At 47.9% G+C, this 26952-nt stretch overlaps 1 protein-coding gene across 1 annotated transcript in view; it reads right to left on the bottom strand.

Moving 5' to 3' along the window:
- LOC126577271 (acid sphingomyelinase-like phosphodiesterase 3a) overlaps nt 1-26952 on the bottom strand; it is an 83250-nt gene that overhangs the window by 38690 nt on the left and 17608 nt on the right. Inside the window, exon 2 of the mRNA XM_050238764.1 lies at nt 9853-10182. Coding sequence (XP_050094721.1) covers nt 9853-9988 — 136 coding nt within the window. The 5' untranslated portion in view covers nt 9989-10182. The remainder of the gene's footprint in view (nt 1-9852; nt 10183-26952) is intronic.

The following is a 26952-nucleotide window of genomic DNA, read 5'->3' as shown; positions in this document are numbered from 1 at the left end:
TTTCTTTTCCGGCTCTATTCGTTCTTCCTTCGTTTTTTTTTTTGATGTTGTTGGTTTGTGTCCCAAGGACCCATCATTTCGTCATTCTATGCGATGTTTGTCCAGGAGGATTGAATTACTTCCTCTACTTTGGCGGGGGGGTCTAGGATAGGAGAGGATGTATAGATGGTCATTTTCGTAAATGACTTGTCGGGCATGAAAAAGCGTCGCCAGTGGGAGGAGGGAGACACGAGTCTTTTGGTTGGAAAATAATTATGTGGTCCAGAGGAGGTTTTCTTCTCATTTTGTCAAGGATTTTTGACATGGGTGGTTTCATAGTTAAGGCTCCGGTGACCCCCGAGGGCGGAGGCATTTTTAATGAAAGAATAATGATATGGTGCTTCAATTTAGAAGGTCTTTAGAATTTAGATGTCGGGTGAAAGTAGAACATAAATCATAGAACAGGGTGTGCGTGAGCTGTATAATGTTGGAGCTCACTTTGATGAACGCTTTGTCGGTTTACATTAAATGAAATTATGAATGTTAACTGTCTATATTTACACAGAAGAAAAACAGTGGAACATCTTTACAACCAGTGTCTAAATATATTCCAAATAAGTTTTATTCTGGATATTTTATTAAGTTCCATCGTCAGTTTTCCAAAATCGTCTTCTCTCTCATCATATTTTACCGTTTTTTTTAAATATAATTAAGTCCTCAAAGATTCTTTAATTACCAAAAGTGGGGTATTTCAGGCAATCTATGATTTCAGCATCAATTAATATAACCTTATCCTCCTAAACGCATGAACTATTACGATTGGAAAAAATCTTCAATTTATAAAAGCATAAAAAATTGTCGGCATTTCTGCTCATGATTATTGAAAATGAATTGCCTATTATTGCTACTAATTAAATGGAGCCTATAGATAAGGGTCTCCATCTCATATTAGCATGCGAGCCGTACAAGAAAGTAACAGCCAGTCAGCGGGCCACAGCTTTGAGTATCAATCAGACCGCAGCCCATTTCCCCAAGTAATTTCGAGGAGTATTGCTTTATTAAATTTGCTTTTTCGCATCAAAGCCAAACCTGTGCTGGTATTCATGGCCGTAGACATGAAGGAAATACCAAATGTATGGAAATATATGATGTAGCTACGTTGCCGAAACCCAATGATGGAGGCGCCAGGTAACCGGTAAAATTTCAGACTTTCAGGGGTTTGTAATAGAGTTTAAAATGGCCAAATAATGTAAATGTTGAAGTGTAGCAATAATATTTCTTCAATCAATTTTTCGAACACTAATATCATTGTAGATAAATTACCAATCTTCATTCCATAGAATAAAATTACATTCATTGATCGTTGTGACCAACGCGGGGCATGAGTTTGAGACCCCTGCCAAAGGTGATCAAAAAACAACTGACCATCGATAGAACGCTGACAATTCCAAAACTATTAACGAATCGTATTCACATCAATTCGATAAAATGGACTAAATAGGTGTAGTTTACAAATTTAGTGTCATCATAGGGCATTATTTCTTTCGAAATAAAAGGCAACTACCGTTACAGTGAATGTTGAGTGAACTATTGTTTCCAAACTATAATCAGCCAAACGTCGATTAAATTTGATTCCACCCACCGGTCGTAACTTGTTCTTCTGACCTACTTTTGTCCTTGCTCAATAATCGAATTATTGGAAATCAAGCCTTTCTTCATTTAGGGTGCAAGTAATACAATCAGAAACAGATCATGGAGCTATTATCACTGTAATGGATCCACGAAACAGCATTCAGTGTAGTGTAGAGCAAAAAAAATATACCTGTATCTAGCCAAAGTTTTCTTTTCTCAATAAATTTTAAGTATTTCATGCTCTCCTAACGAAACCCGCCTGAAAGTAAAACGTGAAACATTTACAATGTAAAAACTCCAACAAATTTCCTAATGCTACCAACTTGAGCACCAGCACTTCTTACGAGACTTACACTTCTCGCTTGTTCGCTCGGATCCCTCCCAGTTCGCGGTGTTCGGTGTCATCATTTTCCACTCAAATGGGGCTCCATTTTTCACGGATTCGACACCCATCGTTCCAGAGAAGAGGGTGTGGGACCAGTTCGTGGCAAGGAGAGAACCATTATCGTTCTCATCGTCAACGATGTCATCCATTTTTGTGAATCCAGCCATCCACAACCACCACCACCACCTCCACCACCACTAGACCAGTTGCTTCACCAATTATCGGTCCTTATCCAGCGGCTGGCCATCACTGTTCAGTCTAGGCCCGGCGTTTGCGATAGGCCTCAGCCCAGAAGATCCGCTCTCAGCGCGGAAACCATGAACATTCCGTCACGGTTTAGATCAACGAGCGATGATACTGCTAGGGAGGGCGATTGCTGGCACCGCTTTTTTTTCCCTTTGCCGTTCTTGTTGGTGTTGTGGCCAGCCGTGGCCAGCGTGTGCCGGTTGGCTTCCAGCACGTCGCCTATCTCGTCTTCATTATGTGCTGTGCTCTGCGCGAGACCGTTCGGAGCGTGAACGTGTGATAGCAAAAGGAGAGCAAACGGCGATAAAGAAGAGAGGAAAACAGGGAAGCCGACGCTGGCGGGAGTCTCAGGCTTTGCCAGCGACTCGCGCGACATGCCAATCGAAGCCAACAAATTACGCAATTAATAATCGAGTCTCATAAATACAGAGCCACGAGGACGGTCGGTTGGTTGGTCGCTCTCTTGGAGCAAGGCCCTCAAGCCGTCCAGTAGACGTGCCCTCAGGACAACTTCTTCGTGGCCCCTAGAACATCAGCAATGGACCAACGACGACGACGACACGATGTTCACGACACAGACACAGCCCAGACCGGCTGACCGGCTCTTGACTGCCTGAGAGTGACGTGCCTATAAATAAGAAGCATTTGAATAATAACGACATTAGAGAATCAAATTTGAATAAATTAAGTGCGGCACATCAATCCTTCGAATATCGTCGTCGTCGTCGACGTTCTGGGTGGTGGTTTGTGGGCTGAGTAGCTTCGGTGCCGTGTCGAGTTACGTTTGGCAACCGTCTCGTCGAATGTCTTCTCACTTTGAGACAGATTTTTGGGGGCGGCAATTCACAGAACAAGCCACTCCACTGACTTGCGGATGATGATAATGATACCGATCGTCCTGGTCGTCAGCACCATCATCGTCGTACTTCAACGAACAACTGAGCTGAGCTAAGAGCCCAATTCCGGGCCCAGAGAGGAGCCCGTTTATTAGTTTGATCGAGTATCAAGTGACACTTAGAGGCTTAGTGGGCGAGCTGTCCATTGCCATCTCGTCTTACGCCGCTTGTCAGTACTTAGCCGAAAGCTTTCGTATTACTCCTCACGGTCTCCCTACAGTATCTTCATAGTCTCTCCATCACAGATGAGATTCACTTCATCCAAAACATCCATCCACCGGGATGTCTATCGAATTGAGATGATTTGGCAATAATGGGGACACTCCGGAGGGCTAAGTAAGCGTCCCTTGGCCAGCCAACTACACCTTCCTTCACCAGCACAACTATCGCTCTCTCTCTCTCTCTCTCTAGTGAGCTCGTTTGTGGATTACTTTCACCAGAACATCCTCGACATTTGGCGGTGCAGAAAACGGTAGGTAAATGAGAATTTGATGATGTTTGCAATTGATGAAATGGTCGGCACAAACATTCAGCTGTCCACTTGTCCGGAACAACAGACCCCGAGGTCCTTGGTCACACAGGTAGGATAAGTTATGCTCCACTAACCTGGCCTGCTGTTCGTTCATCGCTTAGTAAGTCCCAGGACTTGGCAGAGGACAGCAGTAGTTCCTCCGAAGAGAGCCACCTCTATTCCAGAGTGAGAGCAATCTGTCTAGTGTTTGTCCCTGTTTTGTTCCGTTCCGTTTCGAGCTGTTGTTATTGCGGCAGCCGGCCCTACTGGACGACGGTTCCAAATTCCCCTAAGAAACAATTCCCGAAACGTCGTCGACAAACACAAACACAAACTAACGCAAACGAGACCGGAAAATGGCATCGATTTGCTGATTTTGATTCCGCTCCCAGGAGTTTCCTTCTCCCAGGCTCCTTGGGAGGGAGGGAAGAGTGCGGAGCATTTCACTTCTTGATCTCCTCTTGCGTCTTTGTCTCGTGAGCGGGAGCGAGGAGCTGGCAATGGAAGCCATTCTGCGGAAGCGGAACATTGTTTTGCGACTTTTTCCGAGTGTTCCGGCGACCGGTGGGGAAAGAAGAAAGGTCCCAAGGCTGGTTTTTGGTAGGTAGTACACACTCATTTTCCGGCAAATTGCAGAGGTCGTTCAAATGGAGCGCAGATTGTTATTTAAATCAGTTTCCGTCTGTCACCGCCTCTGCTGCCACCATGCGGTCTGCCGATGGGGAACAAACAAACCCGCCAGCCAGTCAAGCAGCCAGTCAGCCAGCCCTGGCGATCGAACCGGTTTCGTGAGGCCTACTACAGCGGCGGCCACAGGGAGCTGGATGTTTTTCTTCACTTTTTGTTTTCTGCCAGAGCTCCATCTAGAAGGCGGTGGCGAGGAGGTTGGCTTGTTTGCGACTCAGGATCTCGATCTGCCACCGATACACGACGAGGAGGAAAGGGCGACGTTGGAGTGACGTCCACATTAGCATATTGGTTCAGGCGATGGTCCTGGTCTTCGTATTCGTGATCAGCCCAGCCAGTGCCCTATCGGAAAGGTCTCATTTGATTTGGTTTGTTTTTTTGTTACCTTTCCGGGGGCGGAAAATAGAACACCAATACATGCCACGCTCTGTGGGGGCTCTCGGAGTTGTATGAGGATGTTTCATGAGCGGTGAGTCCCTTTTTTTTGATGAACCTTCGCATAAACCGGTGCCCCCATTGTCTAAAACCCAAGTGTCTTTTGAAGAGGAAGAAAGTTGTTGCCGTTTTCGGTGGTGATTGGAAATCAATTCCGATTGGTCCTCACATCAATTGATGAACAGACTGTTTTTGACGAAGAATATGCTTACTTTACTCCAGGTGGTTCATCACAAACCGATGACCGGAAGCTGTGTATCAGTGCGATTACCGGCACTCGATCGATTCAGTTCGCGCATTGGCGCATGACGGTCATTAATCAAGGTTATCAATCATTCGCGGCCACTGCATTCAGGACCATTGTTTTTCGGCTACTGGAGCTGGAGGACATTTTTGGGGGAAAATCATAAATTATAAATCCATTTGTTTTGGCGCTCGGTTTCGGAATGGTTTGATTTATATCGCAGATCACAATGCTGCATGTGCCTGGTGTGCTTTGTGTGATGGCTCGCTTCCATTCACTCGCAACGACGATTAAAATTTATATTTTTGGAATGCACCGCGAGATGCATCGATTGGCACACTGGGCAACAATTCCCATTCCCATAGCCGCATCGCTAGAGGCCGGATAGAATCAGCATCATCATTAGAATCTCTGCCACGAGAGGGCTTCAAATAGCCACAGCGCAGCAGCAGCACCAGCAGCATCGGTTGACGATGCGACGTGGAAATCGATTTTTGTCCCCTCGCTCTCTCCAGCCTGCAATTGAATCATTCATTGGTGGTCATTGTGGCACCGCCTGAAACCGGGAACAAAATATCGAAGCGATGCCAAGGATTGCGACATGCGACGTTAGTTTGGTGATTTGTTCCCGAGTGTTTTTTTTTTATGCTGTGACAGAATCGCTCGTTTGAAACCTCTTGCACACGATCGCTCTGATATGCTCGTCGCCGATTATGACGCAGATATCGACAAACAACGCTCTCCCCGGAAAAGGGGAAACATATTTGAAAGCTCGTTCGCGCGAATGGCCAAAAACCTAAAACATCTTTTCCGGGACAGGTAGACTGATTGTTGTACATGTTGTTGTTTTTTTATGCGTCGCAATTTTCGCTACGAAATCGATTTCTGGCATTAAAACTAGAACACACCTCCACGGTAAAGGCCACCAGCGTTGCATCACCGCTAGTAGTGAGCGTACAGAACGACGACGATAACGATGGCCACCAGCACGGGAGGGTGTACTGGGGTGGCGGGGTCCCGAAATGGATTGGTTTCGTATTTTCGACGGAAGCGAAATATTTAACAAAACCTTTCGCGCGAAAATCATCACAGTCCCTCCCGGAGGGGGTTCTCCGGGCGAATTTACCTCGCTTGGCGTGGAATGGTTTGCGTGAACCAGCTCCGTTTGTCATCGACATCGCAATCGATTGCGTGGCAGAAGCGAATCAGCGAGACCCCGCACAAGCGCCCGTGTTCGCATGCCACCGGACCTGGTGGTGCCGTGTTGGGTGGCCGTGCGGTCGTTGGAGAAGAAGAAGATAGATCGTTTTCGGTAGGTTTCTCCCGGTCCCGGTGAGCGGAGGTAGAGGACGCAATAAAATTGCGCCACGTCGACATCGGCATCGACCAACAAAAAGCAGCAGCCAGCAGCAAATACGATCAAACACAGACACGAGCGCGCGCCCGGGCCCAATTGGCCAATCGAAAATGCTGGTGCCGTGCCGGAATGCCATTGGCCTTGGGGTTTTTGGGGTTGCGGTGCCGGTGCCGGTGCCGGTGCCGCTGCTCTTCCGCTGTCGCTGTTTGTTTCTGTTGTCGTCAGAATGGCAATATCTATTACCGAGTCGGTAAGGAAGCCAAAGCGTGAGATGAACATCCCCGCACCGGTTTGACCGTGACCGATGTTTCTATCGCGTGTGTGTCTGTGTGCGTGCGTTTAAATATGGCAGCTGGGCGCGACGGGATTGACCTACATCCGGGAGTCAATTAATCATTCATGGAAAAGGGGTCTACCGGATCGATGTTCCCACTAACCAACAACAGAAGCAGCAGCAGCACCAGCAGCAGCTGACAGTTCGTTTGACGTGCGTACAGAATCCACGCGACAAAGAAGGCGCTGACACCGTTATGACACGCGTCGGTCACAACTGCCAATCAATGATGGCGGCGTTTTTTTTATTGGGTTTTTAAAAATTGGAAAATATGTCAACAACAACAGCAGCCAATACCTCGAATCACGATTCTGCGTCAATGAGCCGGATTTTCCCTTTTTTCCGATACTACTCCAGCATCGTACACATTCTCATAGCGCCAATGAGGTTTACATTGGTGGGAACATTAGCATCCCAGTGGCCCCTCGTTAAGGTCTCGTTTTGAGCGGAACTCCACGCGATGGAAGGTAAATACTGTTCGTTGGTTGACTTTCTGATATTCAATAAAGCAGCTACCTATCGACATAAACGATCGAATGAATGAATGAACGAAAGAACGAATGATGATGTTCTGGTCATGGTGCTGGTTCTGCTGAAGTGCCCACGACCCGGAGCAATTACGACCGAAAGCGACCCATTGGCCCACGTTAGAGCCGAACAGCCGAATGTAATGATTTCTGCGCACGTACGGACATAATCATTCAACGAAAATTACCGTAAAATTTCATAGAGAAACGATTGAGCCAACGTGACAGCAGACGGACGGAGTGCCACGGTCGAGAGAGAGAGAGAGCGAAAGAAAAGAACGGAAAGCACGCCGGAGAATGTCTTGACGGAAGCTCACGGTGCCCAGTCGCTGCTGCTGCTGCTGGTAGTGGTAATTGTGAGAAATTGTTCACCGTCATCACGTCGTTGAGATAAATACCATTTGCAAAATGGAGTGGCACACCGCCAACGCGACCAATGGTAGCGCCGGTTCCCAATCGATTCCTTCTCGGGCGCACGCGAGAAGAGCCTATTGATTCCGTGATTCCTCCAGCCCCAAAGTTCGACTCCAGCACGCGTGCACACACGCCTGGAGGTCCTTAACCTATGGGGAATTAATTCGTGGAAACTAGGCGGCACCGGAAGTGGAGAGGAATGGTGGTGTTCCGTTCCGACGACGTGCGACACGGTCGTTGTCGGAAAATCCGCTCCAATTTCAATTTCCACCATACATAAAACGATCGGAGGGGCTGGTGCCGGGGTGCCGAGTGTTGCTGCTGCTGTAGCCGGGAATGGAAATCAGAATTGTGTCCTCTCCCGCTCACTCTATCGCTTAAATAAACATATACAGACCGACAAATCGTTCCCACTTCGGACGCGAACCGATTAGAGTTGGGTGGAAATGTTTTTCCTAGCCACTGAGGAAGGCCCTGCCGTCCTCCTCCTTCCCTCCCTCGTTCGGATTCGAACGACAAAATGGTAATTGCGCGCGGGAATAGTTATGCGACGAATACAATTAATTTCCGCTCCTCATAAATACGGCTCAATCCGTTGCCCTTGCGCAATGGGATGCTGGCGGAATGCTTGTGTTGGTGCTCTATTTGTCAAGATCGTTATGCTGACAAATCGATCACTGAGCGGAGTGGCAAGAGAGAGAGGCGGAATGGAGACGCATGGCTTGCGGATTATGCGCCAAGTACGCCATCGCGAATGTGAAAGCGGAATGGAAATGAAATGCCTGTAGCGCGTGTTCAACGAGACAGACATTGACAGTAACCAGGCAATCGTCTTCAGTGCGCTTCCCGTCCCGGGCCAACACAGGGAAAAAGCATACCCGATGGCAGCCGTTAGCATAGCACACGTGACGCCTCAGGCGAACAGAAAGCAGGAAATTGTCTCTCTGGGTGGTTCTTTTTCTCGTTTTTTTGTATTTTAATATTTATGAACCAGAATTAGCGTAGCAGCGTTGACGTTGGCAGTGGCAGCAGACGCAACCACAAACGATGGCAGGAACGAGTTGCAATATGAATGAGAAAGTATTGGCCTGCGGATGCGGATGTTGCGCACGATGATGATGCTGATGATGTGGTGAACGAGCGATCGAACGAACGCTCGACGCGACCGCAAAGCCCGCCATCCCGCGGATAGATATCCAACGGAAACCACACGGGATTCAATTCGAAAAGCCACCAAGATGGTAAGGGTTGAGCTGGAGTTGTGATTGTGAGCTCGGATGCTTGTCAGCTGATGACCGAATAATGTATTTCATCATTGCAACACAGAAATGGAACACGCTATCAGATTGGAAGTGGCAGAAAGTGAGGTCAATCGATTTGTCAGTTGTCTACATTGATTTTTTGATATGCTTGTAAGGTTTTGTAAGCGCTTCTGCAGCATAATTTTCTCGCTGTTATGCTTGATCATTTGTATTTTTCCAAATTGTAACAAATTAAATCCCTCTTATTGGCATAAAATATGCAATCATTGTATGTTGTATGTGTACAGTAAACAGTTCAATCATTAACATAAATGGCTTGTAGCACAGATTAGCTGGATTCTGGGTAAATAAAAGAGACTTTATTTTACTGTCTGTCGAATTGCATGCAATCCTCCTCTCACTACAAATGCGATAAGCGTTATTTTTACGCATTATTTAAACATTTCTGTCAAATGAAGGACCAAATAGTTGAATCGAACTTTTTAAGTGAAAATCCCAGCAAAGCCAAAAAACTTTGACCAGAAAAACGGAAAAGATAAGTACCCAAAAGGCAAGGAGAGCATTATTTTAAGCTCATACGACAGTTTATCAAGAGCAACTCACTAATTTCACGTTCACAATACTGCTTCAGAATACTGCTGTGCAGGACATATGAACAAAATGTGTACCTACTTCTCGATTGAATATAAAATTGACTTTAAATTTGACAAAAACGCTTCTCTTAAAGTAAGGAAGAGATCATTCACTTCACAATAATGCTGCTGTTATGGATTCCGATTGAGCTGCAGAGTTGTGTTCAATACGAATGAGATCGTAGCGCAAAACCTCATCACTCACTGTGATCACCAATCTCGAATTCATCATGAAAAGCTGAATCAAAAACTTTATCAACGAATCAAAGGCAACTCGACGAAGAGAGAGAGAGAGAGAGAGAGAGACTTACCTATGCGTGCCTCGGTCAGCCTAACGCAGCATGCCGCTACCAGGAAGCAAACCCATGTTAACGCGATGCCCGGGAAGACCTTCAATAGCCTATTGAGGTCCATTGTAAGTGTCCCAGCATATCCATTATGTTTCATGTAATCAACATTGAAACGGTGCAGTTTGATCCGCTGACCGCATCCCCGCACACACGCACTCACAGACACAAGTCACCGAGACCGCTTCACACCACCAAACCCCCCGGGGGGAACCGTAAATAGTATCCGTTAGTCACTCACTTCACTGCACTTTCTTCTTCCTTTCCTTCAGTTTCTAGATTCACTTCACGATTCTACCGGGATTGATGGATAAGGGAGAGAGAGACACAATTGATACACTATTGATGAGAAACCATTTACCATCAACACACATTTGGGGGGAGCCAAGGATTCGTTTTTGGAGTGGCCCCGAACCGGGAGTTATATTTCTGGCTGGCAAACACATAACAGATCGTATCACGAATCACGCATTAATGTTTCATTCACCGTCTTCAGCGCGTGGCGTTTTGTATGAATTCCTTCGAGGGTGCAATGCCCTCGATAATTCCGGAAACATGAATAGCACACACATATACACACGCGCATTAGTCCTTAGCACCTGCATTGTCCTGCCAGCGAGTCCATCTGGCTTGTCGCACGCATTGTTCCGTTATCGCCTCTCGCGGGAGCCAGGAAGTTTTCCTTTGTTTATCAAACAACAATTTTCACCTTACCAAAAAAACCTCCAACCCCCCCCTCGGAAAAGCCATGCCATTGCCCACCAACCAACACCACGCACAATAATCGTTCTCGATTAAAAATTAAAAACCCATCCGGAATGGCTGCCGTGCACAAGGGAGCGCAGCGTTTTCCTCACCACCCTACACCTCACCGTTGGTCGTTTTCCCAGGCGAAGAAAACTTTCTCCTAATGCGCTATTCAGCCGCTCGCTCTGCCCGTTCTACCTCTCTGCGCGGCTTTTGGCCACGTGGAGCCCCCCCCCCCCTTTTGTGGTACCCGAAAAACGCAGAAATACCGGAAGGAACCGCACGAAGGCACGCACGCACGCAGGACCGGCACGCACGAAGGCACGCAGCACCGGCGCCTCGGTGCTACTAAAAATAATCGAACGTTCGTGATGGCAGTTGGGTTTCATATTTTATAGGCCAACGGTGCGCCTCGCCACAAGCGCTTCAGAAGCTTCACTAGTTTGGATATGCGACGGTCTGCGGTCGGAGATCGTGAAGAAAGGAAGAGAAAGCAAGAGAGCCCCCTCTTTTCGCCCCTTCAATTGGCCTTTTCGCTTTCTCGTGGGCAAAACGAGAAAGTGATCGTGGTCGCCGTGGTGCCGGCTGCCTCCATTTTTATGAGGGAAAATAAAAATGCAAAACGATTCCGGGAGGTAAGAAAGATATCAAAGGGACGTCGTCGTCGTCGTCCGCAAAGCCCCGTTTCCCGTTTCCCTGTCCCCATTTCCCAACCGGTGGTCTTATAGTTCGTCGTTTTAAGTGGTTGATTACGATTATTGCTCCTGTTTGTTTGCCTGTTTGCTGGTCGGTGCTGGTGGGATCACGAAGTTTAAACAACCCAACAGCGGCACCAACATGCGCGGTGGGGCCGGTTGGTTGGTTGGTTGGTTAAAGTTTTGTCCTTTTTTCCCGTTCCGTTTTCAGCGGCAAAAGTTTTCGCACCAGCACGATGCGTGCTCCGAAAAGTGGCATCTGAAAGAAGAAAGTGGAAAGAAAATGGAAAGGAAATAAAATCAGTAACACGAATAGCGTCAAGAATTCATTAGTGTTTTGGTTCGTTTCGGCTTAATTTTTGCAACCAGCTAAGCCTCTTGATGGGGCACGAGGGTGAAACATTCGCGATGACATTGGAATCAGTTGGTTGCGTGGTTTTTCACCAGAAGGAGCGATTTTAATATCGTTTTGCTGACTGATGGCATGCCCTTCCGGGGTTTAGTGCCATCGCAAATGGCCGCTTTCAAGGGCTCACACGCGCGCCCGCGAGGCTTTCGGTTAATCCGTTTTATGATTTTACCCCTCTCGCCACTTATTTAACGATTCGCGGTCACGAATGGGGTAAACTGTGGGAACAGCCATCTCCTTCATTATTTGTATAAAAGTTATCTAGAATAAAGTGAGAGGGATTGGTAGAGTCGAATACATTTTGCATTCGACAATCGCAGCATTCAGAGGAATCGCAGCATTTCAGAGGTGTAGAGAATAAAATTATGTTTCATTTGTTAAATTTCCAGACCAAAGATATTTTTACAGGAAATGTTGTTTGTTAATAACACTTTTAATTTTGTAAGCAAATGTTTCATTTTTACTGAGATTCACTCCATAGTTTTGTTTGTCATTCCCCATGGCAGTATTGAGTTATTTCTCGATTAGCGTTGTGGTGCTCGAGCTTTATTCTGATAGTAAATCTTCTGGAGAACATATTTTCCACAATTTCATTCGGAAATTCATTCTTTTAGAGCTGTAAATATTTGATGCTTTTACCGTTGGTCCGGTATACATTTATGGGTATCCGTGCAAATGACTTCCAAACGTTAGTAATTTTATATTAATTCATTTGTAATCCATACCTTCTATATGCCCTTCATTAGTCATCATCTAACTGTGTCGAAATGATTTCAACAAACAAAATAAACCGTATTTCGGAAGCCCAATATCCATAAACAATAAAGTGATATACTAGGTAGCTTATTTCTATGACCTAGCTTGTGACACTCATAACTAAAACCCACAAGAACCTTCAAAACACACGCCTGAACCGGATTGAAGCTAATCCATCCAAAAACTCTACCACGCATCGCGTCCTTCAAACCTCGCGCCCGCTCTTCAAACAACATGCATCACCATGTTGACTTTTCGCGCTCCAAAATGGCTCAATAATTTCGGTTTCGGTTCGAAAAATGGCTCCTACCACAGACGAGAGTCTGATGGAGATCCCAGCGATTGGTGGCGTACCCATTATTGTGCCATGACGCGCCATGGCCCCGCGCGGGGCCCACTCCATCGTGGCGATCGTAGAGATTGTGGCTCGTTGCCAAACAAATCATATCCATTCATTTCGCGTCATTTCTCGATCCAATCATAGCAGCAGCAACGACGGCGCTAGGGGCCATAATTGACGCAACAAAGGGACCACCGGGGGAGGAGGTGATGGTGGGGAGAAAACGGCCATGAATTATGGAACAGAAATTACAGTATCATGTTGCCGATCCCGAACTGGCGGACCGAAGGACCGTAGTTACTGGGTGATGGGTTCCTTTCTTTCGGAAAAGTCGGACCGTCCCGGAGGGTGAAGATATTGCGATAGGCCACCATCGGGCGCCATCACCACCGATCACCGAAGCCGATTCCAGCGGTTGAAGGACGCAAATCAGAATGATTGCAACGACTTAAGTAGCGCAAGTAGCGGACGACGCTACGAAGATGGCCACGATGACGCGGTTAGTTTCGCTTCACGCGAACGGAAACGCTTACGCTGAGTACCAGCATGGCCGCCAGGCACCAAAGACCAGGAACCAGAGCGACCAGTCCCCAAGCAGCGCGGCATTACGTTCCGTCCGTTCCGACGGAGTGATTCGAAGAAAATTATGTAAGGACCGGTGGGTGAGTTTAGTGAAATTGTCCGTTTCCTTCCGCTGCCGCACTGTCACCAGACGGTACCCGAGGGCTGTGCTTAGCTGGACCGAAGCCGGATCTGGTTTACACTTTCCGGCCCCCCCCCCACTCCTGCCGCTCTCGACTGTCCTTGACGTGGCCGCCAGCACCGTAAATGCCACACCAGAACACCGTCGTTCTCTATCCAGCGCGTTCTGGATGAGTGCGCCTTGGACTGAACTGGGCCGAGGGCTCCGAGGTGACGCATTCCATTGGTCACACATTCCAAACACACCCGGTGTAAGCGGATTAAAATTATCGCATTACGTGTTGTGGGCTCATAATTATTAACATATTTTCCACGTGTCCCCGGGGCCAGGGCGCACCGATGTTTGAAGAAGCCGGCGGACCGTCCCGCGTACCCAGTTGCCCAGTTCCGTTCAATTGGTCAGCTCGGTTCGGTTCTCCTTTTCGGGGATATAATTTCAATCCACTTAGCAGCGGGGTGCAGGCAGCGATAGGCAGTCACCGTTACGGATCCTTTAGCTTTAGCTTTGTCTGTCTTCCTTTTTTCCTTTATCGCTCCATTTTTTTGACTCCAAACGGCGCCTGTCCCCAGGAAGACAACGTTTTCCGTGGCACAAAAGGAGCGTCCGTTTGGAGGATTTCGCGAAAACATGCTTCCAGACCACGACACCGACTCCGAGGAGGTGGATTGTGTAAAAAGGGATTAACAGAAAGCGTCCCCAGCGCCACGAACATTCTAACTCTCCCTCTCTCTCCGTAATCCATTTAAGGCGAATGAAGCAGCGATTCCCGTGGTGTTGGTGGCGACTTACAAACCAAACGGATAGCTGCTTTGTCAATTTATGAACTTTCCCGAAAAATGAATCCCCATTTTAATCAGTATTTCAGCACAACAAACGCGATGAATCCGGAATTCATCATCCAGATAAATGGCGCATTGTCCTCGGCGCACCGGAACGCGATTTCGCGAAACGATTACCCGTACCAGACCCCCAGCACCACCAACTGGCATTCTGGCACCGATCCGATTGTCCGGCAAGCGGGAGTTCGATTTCGGTGAAACTCGAACTCGAAACTCATTATAAATACAAATATTTTCTATTAAATTTTACCATTCACTTCTCTCCAGCAGTCCGCATTTTCGTTCCTCTCTCCACGTCTTCTCTGAGTCCTGAATGGAACGTTTTGTGGAAATATTTTTCCACCCAAGTGCTCCAAACAATGCGCTCGCGATGGACGACGACGATGACGACGACGGATGGAAATGAATTTGATTACGTCTTGTAACCGTCGCGGCTTTCCTCACTTCCTGGTCAGCCATCCTCTTGGGGGGGGGGGGGGGGGGGGGGGTGGGGGAATCGATTTGAAGGGACAGCACGCCAGCATCAACCTGGATCACGTTTTTCGCGCGAAATGCAAAGTTCGAGTTCGAGCGCTTCGGTATTATGAGTGAGCGCGTTGTCCTGGGTGATGGCCGTGAATCGTTCTAATGTTCGGTCGACGTCCTCGCCTACCTTGACCACGTTGCTGTTCGAAGTGCTCGACGATGCGGCACTCAGTTCAAAAGACAAAACATGGACACATTCCCCCCGGGGGGTGACTGTATCCGGGTCTATCCGGCTGCTGCTGTTGCTTGTTGGTTTTCCTTTTCCTTTTCTTTTCCTTTTTTCCACTTCTCTTCCCTTCCCCACTCCCGCGGGATATCGCTTTTATCGAATTTCCTTTCAAATTTCATCAACTTCCGTTTATTGTGTTAGTAGTACCTGTGTGCGTCTCTGTGTGCGACCCTCCGTCAAAGTCAATGTCAAGTCATGCTTATTATGAATATTTATTACTGTTCCTGGCCCCCTGCCCCCCCCCCCCCGGTACGGACTGGTGCGCTTTCCTTTGAACTCCCGAACTAAGTTGGGACCGTCCAGCACGATCCACGGCGACGACCGGAGGCCACCACCGGAGAAATCAATCAAACGATCACGGACCACGGAAAGCCCTCTGCCCTCTTTGCCCTCTGCCCTCTTTGCCCTCTGCCCTCTTTGCCCTTTACCCTCGTGCTCCACGTTGTTCTTCTCTCGCGCTCGTTCGCTCACGAAAGGAAACGAAAATATTGATGATGACCTCCCAATTTGCTGACATTTTGCAGCGAGCCACCGGCAAGGCTGGAAGGAGGACGTGGCGGTAGACGAGGACGAAGCCGAGTGCTTGTTTGCATACTGGTTGTGGCACGACGGGCTCCACGGTGAATACTAAGAGGTACTGCGAGAAGAAAAGCAGCTCTCGGTCTCACTTCATTGCCAATATCGGACGTTTGCAGGAGCGAGCACGAATCGTATACACTCGCTTCGTGTCCGTGGTGCTTCTCGTGGTGCTCGCGCACTCAATCAATCTTAGCCAGTGATCCAGTGACTGAAGACCACCACCACCATCACCACCACCGCCACCACGCCATCATCACCTTTAGCCGTGACTGGGAGTTGCTGCTGCTTCAGTGGCTGCTGCTGGTGTTGGAAGGCTGAATAATAGATGCCTAAGCCTTCGCCAACACACCGACAGAAGAAAGACGAATGGATTCCTAGCTGTTAACACCAACAGCAGAAGAAGGAGACTGAGAGAGAGAGAGAGTATGTACAAACATTGGAAGAAAAGGAACGATAAGAATGGTGGAAAAGTAAAATCGGGAACACAAATAAAAGATTTCAGCCGTTCGACTCACACCTCCCTTTTTTTCCAGGCAGGCGTCTCCATTTAACCCAATGAATCTTGTCGCGCGCTGACGACATCTCGGTGCCACCCCATCAACTCCCCTAAAAACATCGACGAGGTGCCACTAGCGGCAGCGGCGCACTGGCAGGCACAAAATCAATTTTCCAATAAAACTCTAATCCAATTTCCGGGGTCACACTTGACAGTCCCGTGGCTACCGCGCGGCTGCTCCATGCTCCGTGTTGTTGCTACTCCACTCCCGACGGGGTGGGTTCAATCTTTTTCTCGCCTTTAAACTGATTTGTATTATAATCTTATTTGATTTATTTTGTTCTGGGGCATTTTCGGGCATCGGGAGCTCCCTTTTTGGTCGCTCACTCGCCGGACGGAAATCCGGTCCCCCCCCCCCCCTGGGGGTCCCTTGGCATTTTTCGGCATTCCTTCTACAGAACGCAGTAGGGTCGTAAAGCAACCGGGGTGGCCTTGGGGTCTAATTGGAAGCGGAGCGAATGGGAGCGAACGGAACCTAAAAGCACCCCGGGAATGGAGCATAAAAAAAATGGGGAAAACGGAAATTCCGTTCATCCCACACGCTCGATCGATCGTCGCTGGTCCCTTTTTTTTCGTTGGGTAGTTTGGCGTTCATCAACTAGAACGCCACGGTTGGTTCTTAAGTACTTTAAGGTGCTGGCGGACAATGAATTCCCTTCCACCCTTTCCTCTCGTTGTGTTGCGTTTCCCAAAACGCTGTGGTTGCTTCATTCACGGAGCAAACGACGGACCCTCAGGGAACCCGGTGGGTCCCGGTCCGGTTTGTTTCCTTTTCTTAACCAAAAACCTCCATCCAAGCTCCACCTAACCATCGGTTACGTTCCAAGATGCTTGACGGGTTTTTCAACCGGCCACGGTCCATTGAATGGAACGGTTCGTCCACGCCGGGTGGAGTGAAGCGCTGAAAATTGCTCCCAGCGGGTTGCTGCTCCTGCGGTACGACCGATGAACCGCTGAAGCCGATTACTTCTTGCTCTGCGGAGGTGCGAGATTGGAATAATTTTAGCTTCCGAAGGGGGCGAGCGGTGGAACAGATGGGTTGGTTACTGGCTACTGGACGCATTAATTCCCGTCCCGTTCCATGGTCCCGGGATCCAAGTAATAAGAAAGGACTTTAACCGATCAAAACCTAGAAGAACCTTCACCACCCTCCTCCTGCACGGGAATTGAATTGAGTTGCGGTTTGTGGACACTGTCACCGACAATCTTCGATAATTACTTTTCCATCACTCAAATCGTACCAACACCTCGCTCCCCTTCGTCTTGGCCGTGGTTTTAAGTGACAGCCAGGCGACAAAAAGGGATCGTAATTTGATTTGTGTCCGAAGCGGGGTCTTTTGTATCGGCTACGGAGCGTGTGTCGAATTGTTTTCAATGAAGAATTGTAATTCGGGTTTGACTAAGTGCAGCCACCTGTCAGTGACCTGTTTTGAGTGGAGTACAGGGAGTGATTTTGAATTTTTTTTTTGACAGATTTGATGACAAATAGATTTAGCGAAAGAATTGGATTGGTTTTATGTTGTTCTTTATTCTAAAATGAAAACATAACTCAGTAGTATTCGCAAAGTTTTCGCGTGCTGAAGTTTAAAAACAGGAAACTACAAATACGCTGACGGAATAATAGAATCGATCGATTAAATTTAGAACGAAACAGACAATATTAATCTTACTTATATACTCACATAAAACTGACTGAATTATGCTGTAATCACAAGAGTGTGCCCAGTAGCGAATGATTCCTTGAGAGATTTCATTTTCAGATCAAAATCTATGTGTACATCATCTTAATATCCGCAGTGATATAAATCACAAAATAAAATTGCTTATTAATTGAAAAATTATGCCTAAGCCTAAGCCAACTCGAGCCAGGAAGCTCGTTAGTCTTTCTCAGTAAACTAAACTACAATGCATGCTTTGCAACTTGTGACTAATGAGGAATATGAAGGATTGTGAGTCCCAGCTATCTCAAAAGAGTAAGGAATCAAAAGACTAGCCCCTGAAAATTTAAGCGACGAATCCGATCAATTGATCAATCCGTCAACATTATAGTGTGATCACTTTTTCAACTTCAAAAAGCTGCTGAAAATTGGAAAATTGGAATTTAAACAAAAATTAAACGGGGCTACCGGGATAAACTTATAATCCATGAAGAAGAATATAAATTTGCATGTTTCAAATGACCCATCACGCAGCTATGATGGGCACCAGAAAAAATACCTTTTCGAAAACCCCATTGATGAAGTTGTTAATAAATCTTTCCCAGCATACAACCAACTATTCTTGAAACAGTTGTAGTTCCGAATGATTCTCTCATGTAAAAATTAAGTGAATGATTTCTTCACAAAAAATCGACACAAATGAGCCGTTTTTGGACCGAAATTAACCTCAAAAAATGCCTAAATGCATTTAATGTTGGTGTTTCTACTTGAATGTATTCTATGTGAACAAATAAACTAAAAAGTGCTAGACATAACTTTAAAAGCTGTTATTCTGATTGATTAAAACACATGCTCCATACACAACTCGAAGTGTACACATGCCCCAGCGTGTTTTCCCAGTCAAACGCCCAACAATAGGATCCCTCGCAGCCGCAACCGATGACATCCGATTAAAACATCACATGGCCACTGGCTTTATCAGTGCCCTCGTCCTCTCGAATCGAACCGTGCAGCAGTTTGCTGTTGGACATAAGCGAAGACCTCACTGCTGGCTTTCCACGTGGCCAACCGCCGGTCACCAATGTCCCACGGGGAGGGCACAGTACAGGACCGCTCCCCCCCCCCCCCCCCCCCCCCCGAAAACACTGTTGATACTGATTTGCTTGTAATTCCATCTTTCCATCAGCAGAGCCAACCAAAGCACCCCTCGCAGGGAGGGCCAGGGAGTTCCATCGGGGTCCGGGAGCATACAAAAACATCCAAACAATCCATCACCATTTAACCTGCACGGCACGTCACGGCGCACACAGCGTGGGCCCCACCAGGCATCCACCATGTTGCCATCCAAAACATCAACTGCCTCGATGCTCGGATGGAACCACAACTCACCGCGTCTGGGGCTGTGGGGATGGGGTTGTCACTGAAATTGAGTTCTAGACCCGGAGCTTTGGCCAAGGCTACGCCGGTATGTGTATGTGTTTGTGGTAGCATAAATCATAAAAGCATACCTGAAGCAGCGGCATCCTCGCCATCCATGCCAATGTTGGTGCCGGTGCTGGTGGTGGGGCTTTAAAATTATGTTTAATGTCCCCTGTGCATGCTCTCCCTTTCCGACTGCCTCATGATGGCAGCGTTTTTGGCGAAACGGCCTTTAGAAATTCACGAATCGCTCCATCTCTCTTCACGAGTGGAACAGGACGGTAGCAGCGATGGTACTTGCTAGCAGTACTGCCTCCCGTTGTCCGCGTGGTGGGCAAATATTTTGAAAACATTAAATCATTCAACCGTGCCCTCTCGGAACAGCCAGCACTTTCGTCAGCTGCCTTTATACCCCCTTTCCTTTTCAGAGTCACTGGGGATTGGCATATTACATCCACTGGTAAGGAGTACGCGCTCTACGCCAGGCCCTTACATTCCAGGAAGCTTCCGGTTTTGCTTCACTTTGACTCGACCGAATGAAAGCCCTCTGAAAAGCGCCGAGAAGCGGCATCACCAGGAAGCGAATGGCAGGACCGCAGACTTATACCGCTGGACAGGAAAGCTGAAGCTTCACATTCTAATCCTTCCCGTCGTGCCATCCGTTGGTGCCTCTCCCTCCGTGTTGTTGCGGTTTTTGGCTCGAAATGCGTCAGCAGTGCGCACAACTTGCACTTGGGCACTTGCAAGGCAGTGTAAGCGAGAGAGCGAGAGGAGATATTACAATTTTCCGGACCACGACCGAGCTCTCGTCAACTATCGTAAAGGACACCGATGCCAAACTTGCTGCCGACCAACATAAATCACAAGAGACATTCACCACAGCAGGGGCGGGGGGGAGGGCACTCTGGAGCGAAGGAGGAATTTTGCTGCCTTTCCTAGATTGAGGCATCCTTCCAACCTCGAAGAAGCATCAAAACAACTTTGATTCCTGGTCTGCCCATGGCCTAAAGCTTGGCATAAATGGCACAGACAGCGGCTGACTGACTGACTGACTGACTAACTAGCTTCCTTGCTTGGTAGCTCGCTTGCTGACTCGCAAGACATCTTGAGACGCCTAAACCTATCTCCGGTGGTCTTGGGTTCACCGAGGCTTCCTTATGAATTCCTTCCACACGGCATCTGCAACCCTACGTGGCCACAGGGCTGCTTTTGCTGACGTAGCACCGTTCTTCTCCTGCTGCTCCTCGTCTGAGCACAACCCGAAACTGCCAAACAGCAAAATCCGAAACGTAATGGGACGTAATGATCGTGCGGTGTAACGTATACGCATCCGTGTGTGGTGCGTGGCCGAATGGCCTTCTCACTCGGGAGAACAAAGGGAGGTAGAAGTCCTCTCGTCCGCACAGACACAAACACAGACGAAAGTCCATTCCTCCATGACCAAAAAGGGGGGAGAAGTGGGATGAAAAATTCATAAACACAGCACTTACAGTCGGCAAATGTCTTGTCTTGCGTCAGCTTAACCTAACCTAAGCACCTTCTTCTGGCCACTTTCTACTTCCGCTGCTGCTGTTGCTGCTGCTGCTGTTGCTGCTGCTGCTGCTGTAGCTCCAGGAATGGAACGCCAGGAACTCACTCACACATTCACCTCACTCACTAGAAGCATCACTGGTCTTCGCTCTGCCTGGCTTGCTGGCTATTGCCAAGGAAGAACGCTTCAGCTTGCAAGGAACACACCAGACGGAGAAATGAAACCAGCGCGGCACTAGCGGCACCGGCGTCAGTGATTGCCATTCTCAGTGCGCCGAACTTTCGCCGAAGAACAAATGGCACACCAACAGCGAGCACACATACCGAGAGAAACGCTTGAGTTCTGCCGCTACCAGAATGGCCAGAGCAGCGGCGAGCTTTTCGGAATTTATGATTGCATATTAATTAAAAGATAAAGCGCCTCCCCCACCGGCACCTCTAAGACGGAGCAGTTTATGTAAATGTTCCGCTCCGTAAGCGAAACGGTTTTTGGGGTGGGTTTCGCTGGAGCAGCGGTGGCTGGTGACTCGCGTGACTGACTGACAGCTTTTTCCCCTTTCCGTCCCACGGGAGGTGACGGCAAGCAACTGGCGCGCAGATGACATACGGATGGTTTTGGAAATGATAAGGTAAGTTAAAATATAGATTCCACCGCTGGCTTCTCGCCCCCAAATCCGGCACACTCCATTTGGTTCACACAAGGAGGAGGACTGCTAGTTGCTGCTGCTGCTGCAGATGCTCCGTATTGTTCTTCAGCGAGACGGATGACAAAAGGATGCCGCGTGTCGGATCGGTTGCGAGTGAAGTGTCGGTAAGTCATGCGCTTGCAGTGGCAGCAGCAGCAGCAGCAGCAGCAGCAGCAGCAGCAGCAGTAAACGGAAGCTATTTGTAAGGTTTAGAGCAATGAGCACCGAGCACAGAACACTGACGGTATGATCGAATGGTTAAATAAGACAGATGAGTAGCAGATGAGAAGCAGTCTCGTTCGCTCTAAGCTGCCATCCAAAGTTTTCCTGCCATTCTGCTCATACGTGGCATGTTTCATGTCACTTAAGCGACGTTCCCCCGAGAGAGAGCCCCAAGACAGAGCGTATATCAGTTGAGTGATTTTGGATCAGATGCAGTGGAATAACAATGAAAGCGAATGAATTAGGATACCGGGTCGTCGATTGTAATGCTATCTAAAGTCTTTTCTTAGAGATAATTTTAACCTGAAGTGTAAGTGATTTATTCCCTGGTTATCCTTGATGAAAAGAGCGAGTAACTAAATATCGCATTCCAAAACATATACGAAGACAAAGATTTCTTCTATCTGTTCTCTTTGGCGGAAAAGTGCTCTACGAGTTATGAGCAATTTCAATCAATCAATTCAAAGTACTCGTTGGACTATTATCCGACTGAAAGCGTCCATTGAAGCGGGTCGATATTGCTCTCAATGAACAAGGGCTGAAAACCGATGTGCATGTAACGTAATATTCCAGAAAATGATCGTATTGCTTGTATTGCTGTGATTCTGTTCAGTTATATAAATGCACACCATGGAATGGAGGTGCGAGAAAAGCATGTTCGAATTACATTCAACAATTCATACAATTATAATTTGATGCAAACCATAGCATTTGTAAGCTTGAAATTGGATAATGTTGCGTTTTAAATTTCAATTAAATAAATCACGTCTCTAGTGGTGATGTGTTGGAGATAATACCAGATTGTTTATTATAGATGTAACCTGGGATAATTTGTAATCTCATTATAATTTTAAAGGAAGTTCGATAGCAGCAAAATAAATTACTGTATTAGTAAATTAATATTATGAACCATGATGAGTATTTTCAGTGTAAAAAAAACTCATGACCCAAAGACATAAGTTCAAATCATATGCCATACGTTTATTCAATTAATAGCGAGGAATTTCTGAGTCGCATCACTGAAGACTATTAAGATTTCTATTATTTGCGCGTCATAACAGCAGCAGAAAATCTCTAAGCGGCCATACCAGTGCGCAAGTACCACCATAGCGGCAAGAGGTCAATTGTGCGGTTGATTCTCGATCAGCCTGCACAACATGAAGTACATTTCAAGATTCTTCTCGTTTCTTGTAGTTTTTCAAACCATTTCCTAAAACGAGAGCTAACGGACGCCTGTCTACCGTCTGCCAATAACAATGCTTCTAACCATCGTGAAGAACCATCGTCGTCCTATCGATTACCTTCTGTTATAAATTATGCTACACAGCAATTAGCAGTAAAAGCTTCACTTCTTAATCACGAACAATCTGTGGCCAACAACCTTTACACACAAAAAGAACCTACGAAAAATAGAACCCTTCTTGCCTTTTCCCTGAAAAGTGTTGGAATGTTAGACACGATGCTGCAACACACCCCGGACCGATACGAGACAATCGATATCCGAAGCAAAGCAACACCATAAAGCAGCATTAACCGGGCATCTATTTCCTTCAGCCCCCCGGGGTGGGTCACACACAGGACGACAGGACTTGAAGAGCTCGTTAGTCACGCTGCTGCTGCTGCTGCTGCTGCCCATTTTATGCTGCATCAAACCCCTATTTTGTCATCCATGCCCTGCTGGGCCCTCCCGCCATCGAAAAGCCCTTCCCAAGGACTGCAGCTGTGCTCCTCGTCTGAAAAAGGGAAGGTCCACCACGCTCGTTCTTGGCATTTCCGTGACGCCATCTCGTAGCCGATGTGCTCGGTATGCTTCCGGGCAACATCTGACATTAACTCCGCTGGCCGTTGCATTCTTCCCTCGCCCCACGGGCCACCGGACCCACGGCCGATCTGCTGGCAAAGAAACGATCTCGCTCGCTTGCGCGCCAAGGTTTTGTCAATGTGCCGGATTATCGGATTACCGGTTGGCCGATGGCTGGATCCTTCGTCTCGTTCGGTTTTGATGGCGATTTATCAGTCGGAAGCAACCGAAGTCCCTTTCTCCCGGATCGAGTACCGGGGGGACGATGGTTTCAGAGCATTCAGGTGCGACATAAATTACACGCCTGACGGAACACGGACGAACCTGTTCCACCCTCTTCTTCTCTTCAAGCATCTTCGATCTTCCGTTCGCTCGTTCTGCTGTTGCTCCGAACGGTCGGTCGGTCGTTGATAGATGAAGCAAAATTATCGATAGCTACCGACGGACCGGTGGCTATCTACCACGTCTCCCTTCCGGCACATCCGCTAGGTCGTGATCCTTGTTACTGCCCCCGGAGAGGAGGAGTAGGAGGAGAAGCAAACGGTAAGTGAAACGATGGCCATCGCTCGATGGCTCGATGGATGCCTTGGCAAGGACGAAACTAATGAACGGAACCATTTCGGCGGAAATGCCAACTGGCTTCCCGATTTCCCAGTGGACGAGGAGGCGAAGGAAAATGAGACAGAGTCAGAAAGAGAGAGAGAGAGAGAGAGAGAGAGAGAGAGAGAAAGACAAGGAGTGAGCAGTAGAGAGCAAAGTAGATGAACGATTTTCGATAAATTTAGGCATCAGGCCGGGCCGGGGCCGAGTTCTTCGATCGATCGCATGTCGCAAGTCGAGCTGGATGGCGATGGCGATGGCTGGAGAAAGGCTTCAAGTGACTACCATTTATTCCAGGTAATCAGCATCGATAGATCGGTGGAAACCTCCATAAACACACGGCACACAGTGAGCGAAACGGAAGCTAATGCCCCCCAGGATGGCATTTACTCGAGAGACGTGATCGGTTCGGCGAAGTGCTCCCACAGGAAGCGTCTCACCACGTCCACACGACGCCGGTGCCGGGTCAACAGACGGTTTGGGAATAGATTCAATTCTCCAAGTCCCGAAGCATCCCAGGGCCAGTGAGCCGTGCCCGTGCCTTCCGCTCCAAGGAGAAAGCTCTTTCTCTCTCTGTCTCTCTCTGTTTCTGTGACCTGATGGATCGGTTTCGGTCTGGTCTTGGTGTGGTCGGTCCCACAGGTGGGAACCGTACCAGATGCCGGTCCAGAGTGTGGTGAGTATGAGGGAAAAATAAATTCCGTTGCAGATCCGTTATACATCATTTGCAGTGTCCTCTGGGAGTTCAAGCGAGCGGTGAGAGGCCAAGCAGCCAACGTCCGCAACATCATCATCGTCATCGTCGTCGTTGTCGTCGTTGTTGTCGGCCACATACCCGTACCGAGTATAAATAATGAATAAGGATATTGCCATTGCCTTAACCGTTCGGTGGCAGCATCGTTCGGAGAGCCACCAGCCAGCCAGTCCTGTCCCCGTTCTCCTGGTAAGCGTCGGCGCCATTATCTTCCTTATCCTTGATTGAGTCTGGCCCCTCAAGCCACAACCGGAAACCGGAGGAACCGGAGCCGTTTGTGGAGGGTGCGGGGAGCGGAAAATAAATGGAACCGGGTTCGGAATGTGACATCGACCAATCACACACAAGCACATACTCAACTGGACGTCCAGTACGTCCTGAACGAGGCGATGAAGCTGATTAAGCCGGGCCCGTTGGCCACCAATAATGAAGTGCAGTTCATCCATCAATCGTAATTAAGCTTTGAAGTGCCGGTGACATTCATTTAGTTTCGGTCACCATTTGTTTCTCCTTCCCGCCACCACTTTTTTCATTCGATTGTTCATTAGCTTTATGACACTGGGAAGAGACATGGAATTGGACGATTGAGAGGAAGAATAAGTGCCCTCTAACCGCGTGCCATAGCAAGAACACAACTCACCTTTTTTTATTGAGCGCAAGGGGCCCCTCAAATGGCAATCGTCGTGGCTCCGGTGTATTGGAAATTGGAAAATCATTTTCCAGCGCCGGCAAAAAAACACAAAAAAACTATCCAATCAGTCGCGACAACGAGTGGAGTCAAGTAAAGACAGATTCTCGCGTTCGCGCTCGCGTGACGTAACCGGATCGCGGTCCACGCGAGTACCCCCAAAAAGGTGACACAAAATTCAATTTCAACTTCCGCTGCCGCCGCAGTCCTTCCGAATCGCCCAAATGGTGCGCTAGTGAAGAATTGATTTCCCACGCATCACTGCGCAAGGATTGTTGGGGGAGAAAAAAAGGTCGCAACGGAAGGGAGGGAAAACCTAATCAACTAGTTTAAGCGACACAAACATGTTCACCTTTCACCAGCGCCCAACAGTTCCTTTCCGGAGCAATCCGGAGTGTCCTCAATGCAGCAGAAAGAGAGAGAGACACGCCATTGGCACACTTGGAAGGAACAAACTCGTCCAATGAACGCCAATGGAGGAGGGCAACGTGAAAGCGAACCTCCTGGACTGGTTTCCGATTCCCAGCATTCTGCTCTGCAACTGCAAGTCGTCCTCGTCGTCGCCGTCCTGTTGACGGTCTTGCATTGGATATTGTTGAGATAGAATCGAAATACGATACATCTTGATGGGTATTGTATGTATGTGTCTATGTGTATCGGTTTGTGAGTGTGCTTTCCGTTTGCTTGGCTTGTCGTCGTGCTGGGAATGTTGGCAAACATTTCATCAGCTTCCACAGGAAGGCGGATTGATAGCAACATTCGAGCGAACGAACGAACGAAGGAACGCTACTCTCCTTGCAAGAGGAGCTAGTTTTGCTATTTCCCACTATTCAATATTTGTCGACGGTCGATGGCAGGAGAGCAGGCAAATGCGACGCTTCTGTCGGCAGCTGCCTGCAAGGAACTGCTGTCCGCCCCTTGTGCTGCTTCTTGTCTGCTGTTATATTTGAAATGCGTCAGCTAAACATGATACCGAGATGTTGTTCAAGCGCAACGCTCGGTATTTGTAGAATGCTGAAAGTTTCAAGAACTCGTTTATGTTTCATAAATTAACTTTAAAATACTGCTTATATCGCAGGGCGTGTCCAAAGGTAAAACTTTTGGTGCACAATCTGTTCACTTATCGAAGTCAGATTGAACGTTCGAGGTCCTGGCTTTCAATTCATCAATTTCGAATTTTGAAACGGCTCGCCTACTATTTGTCAAACTCTGCGGCAAACTAGATCTCGCTCTCCAATCGATCCGCAGATGCATAGCTTGCACCACTTTGAGGAAAATGGCAGGAGCCTGTCTGGTTCTGACACAAGGAAAAAGCAACATTTCCGTTT

The sequence above is a fragment of the Anopheles aquasalis genome, chromosome 3 (assembly GCF_943734665.1).
Source record: "Anopheles aquasalis chromosome 3, idAnoAquaMG_Q_19, whole genome shotgun sequence".
Taxonomy (NCBI): Eukaryota; Metazoa; Arthropoda; class Insecta; order Diptera; family Culicidae; genus Anopheles; species Anopheles aquasalis.
This window is presented reverse-complemented; position numbering and strand designations above follow the sequence as displayed.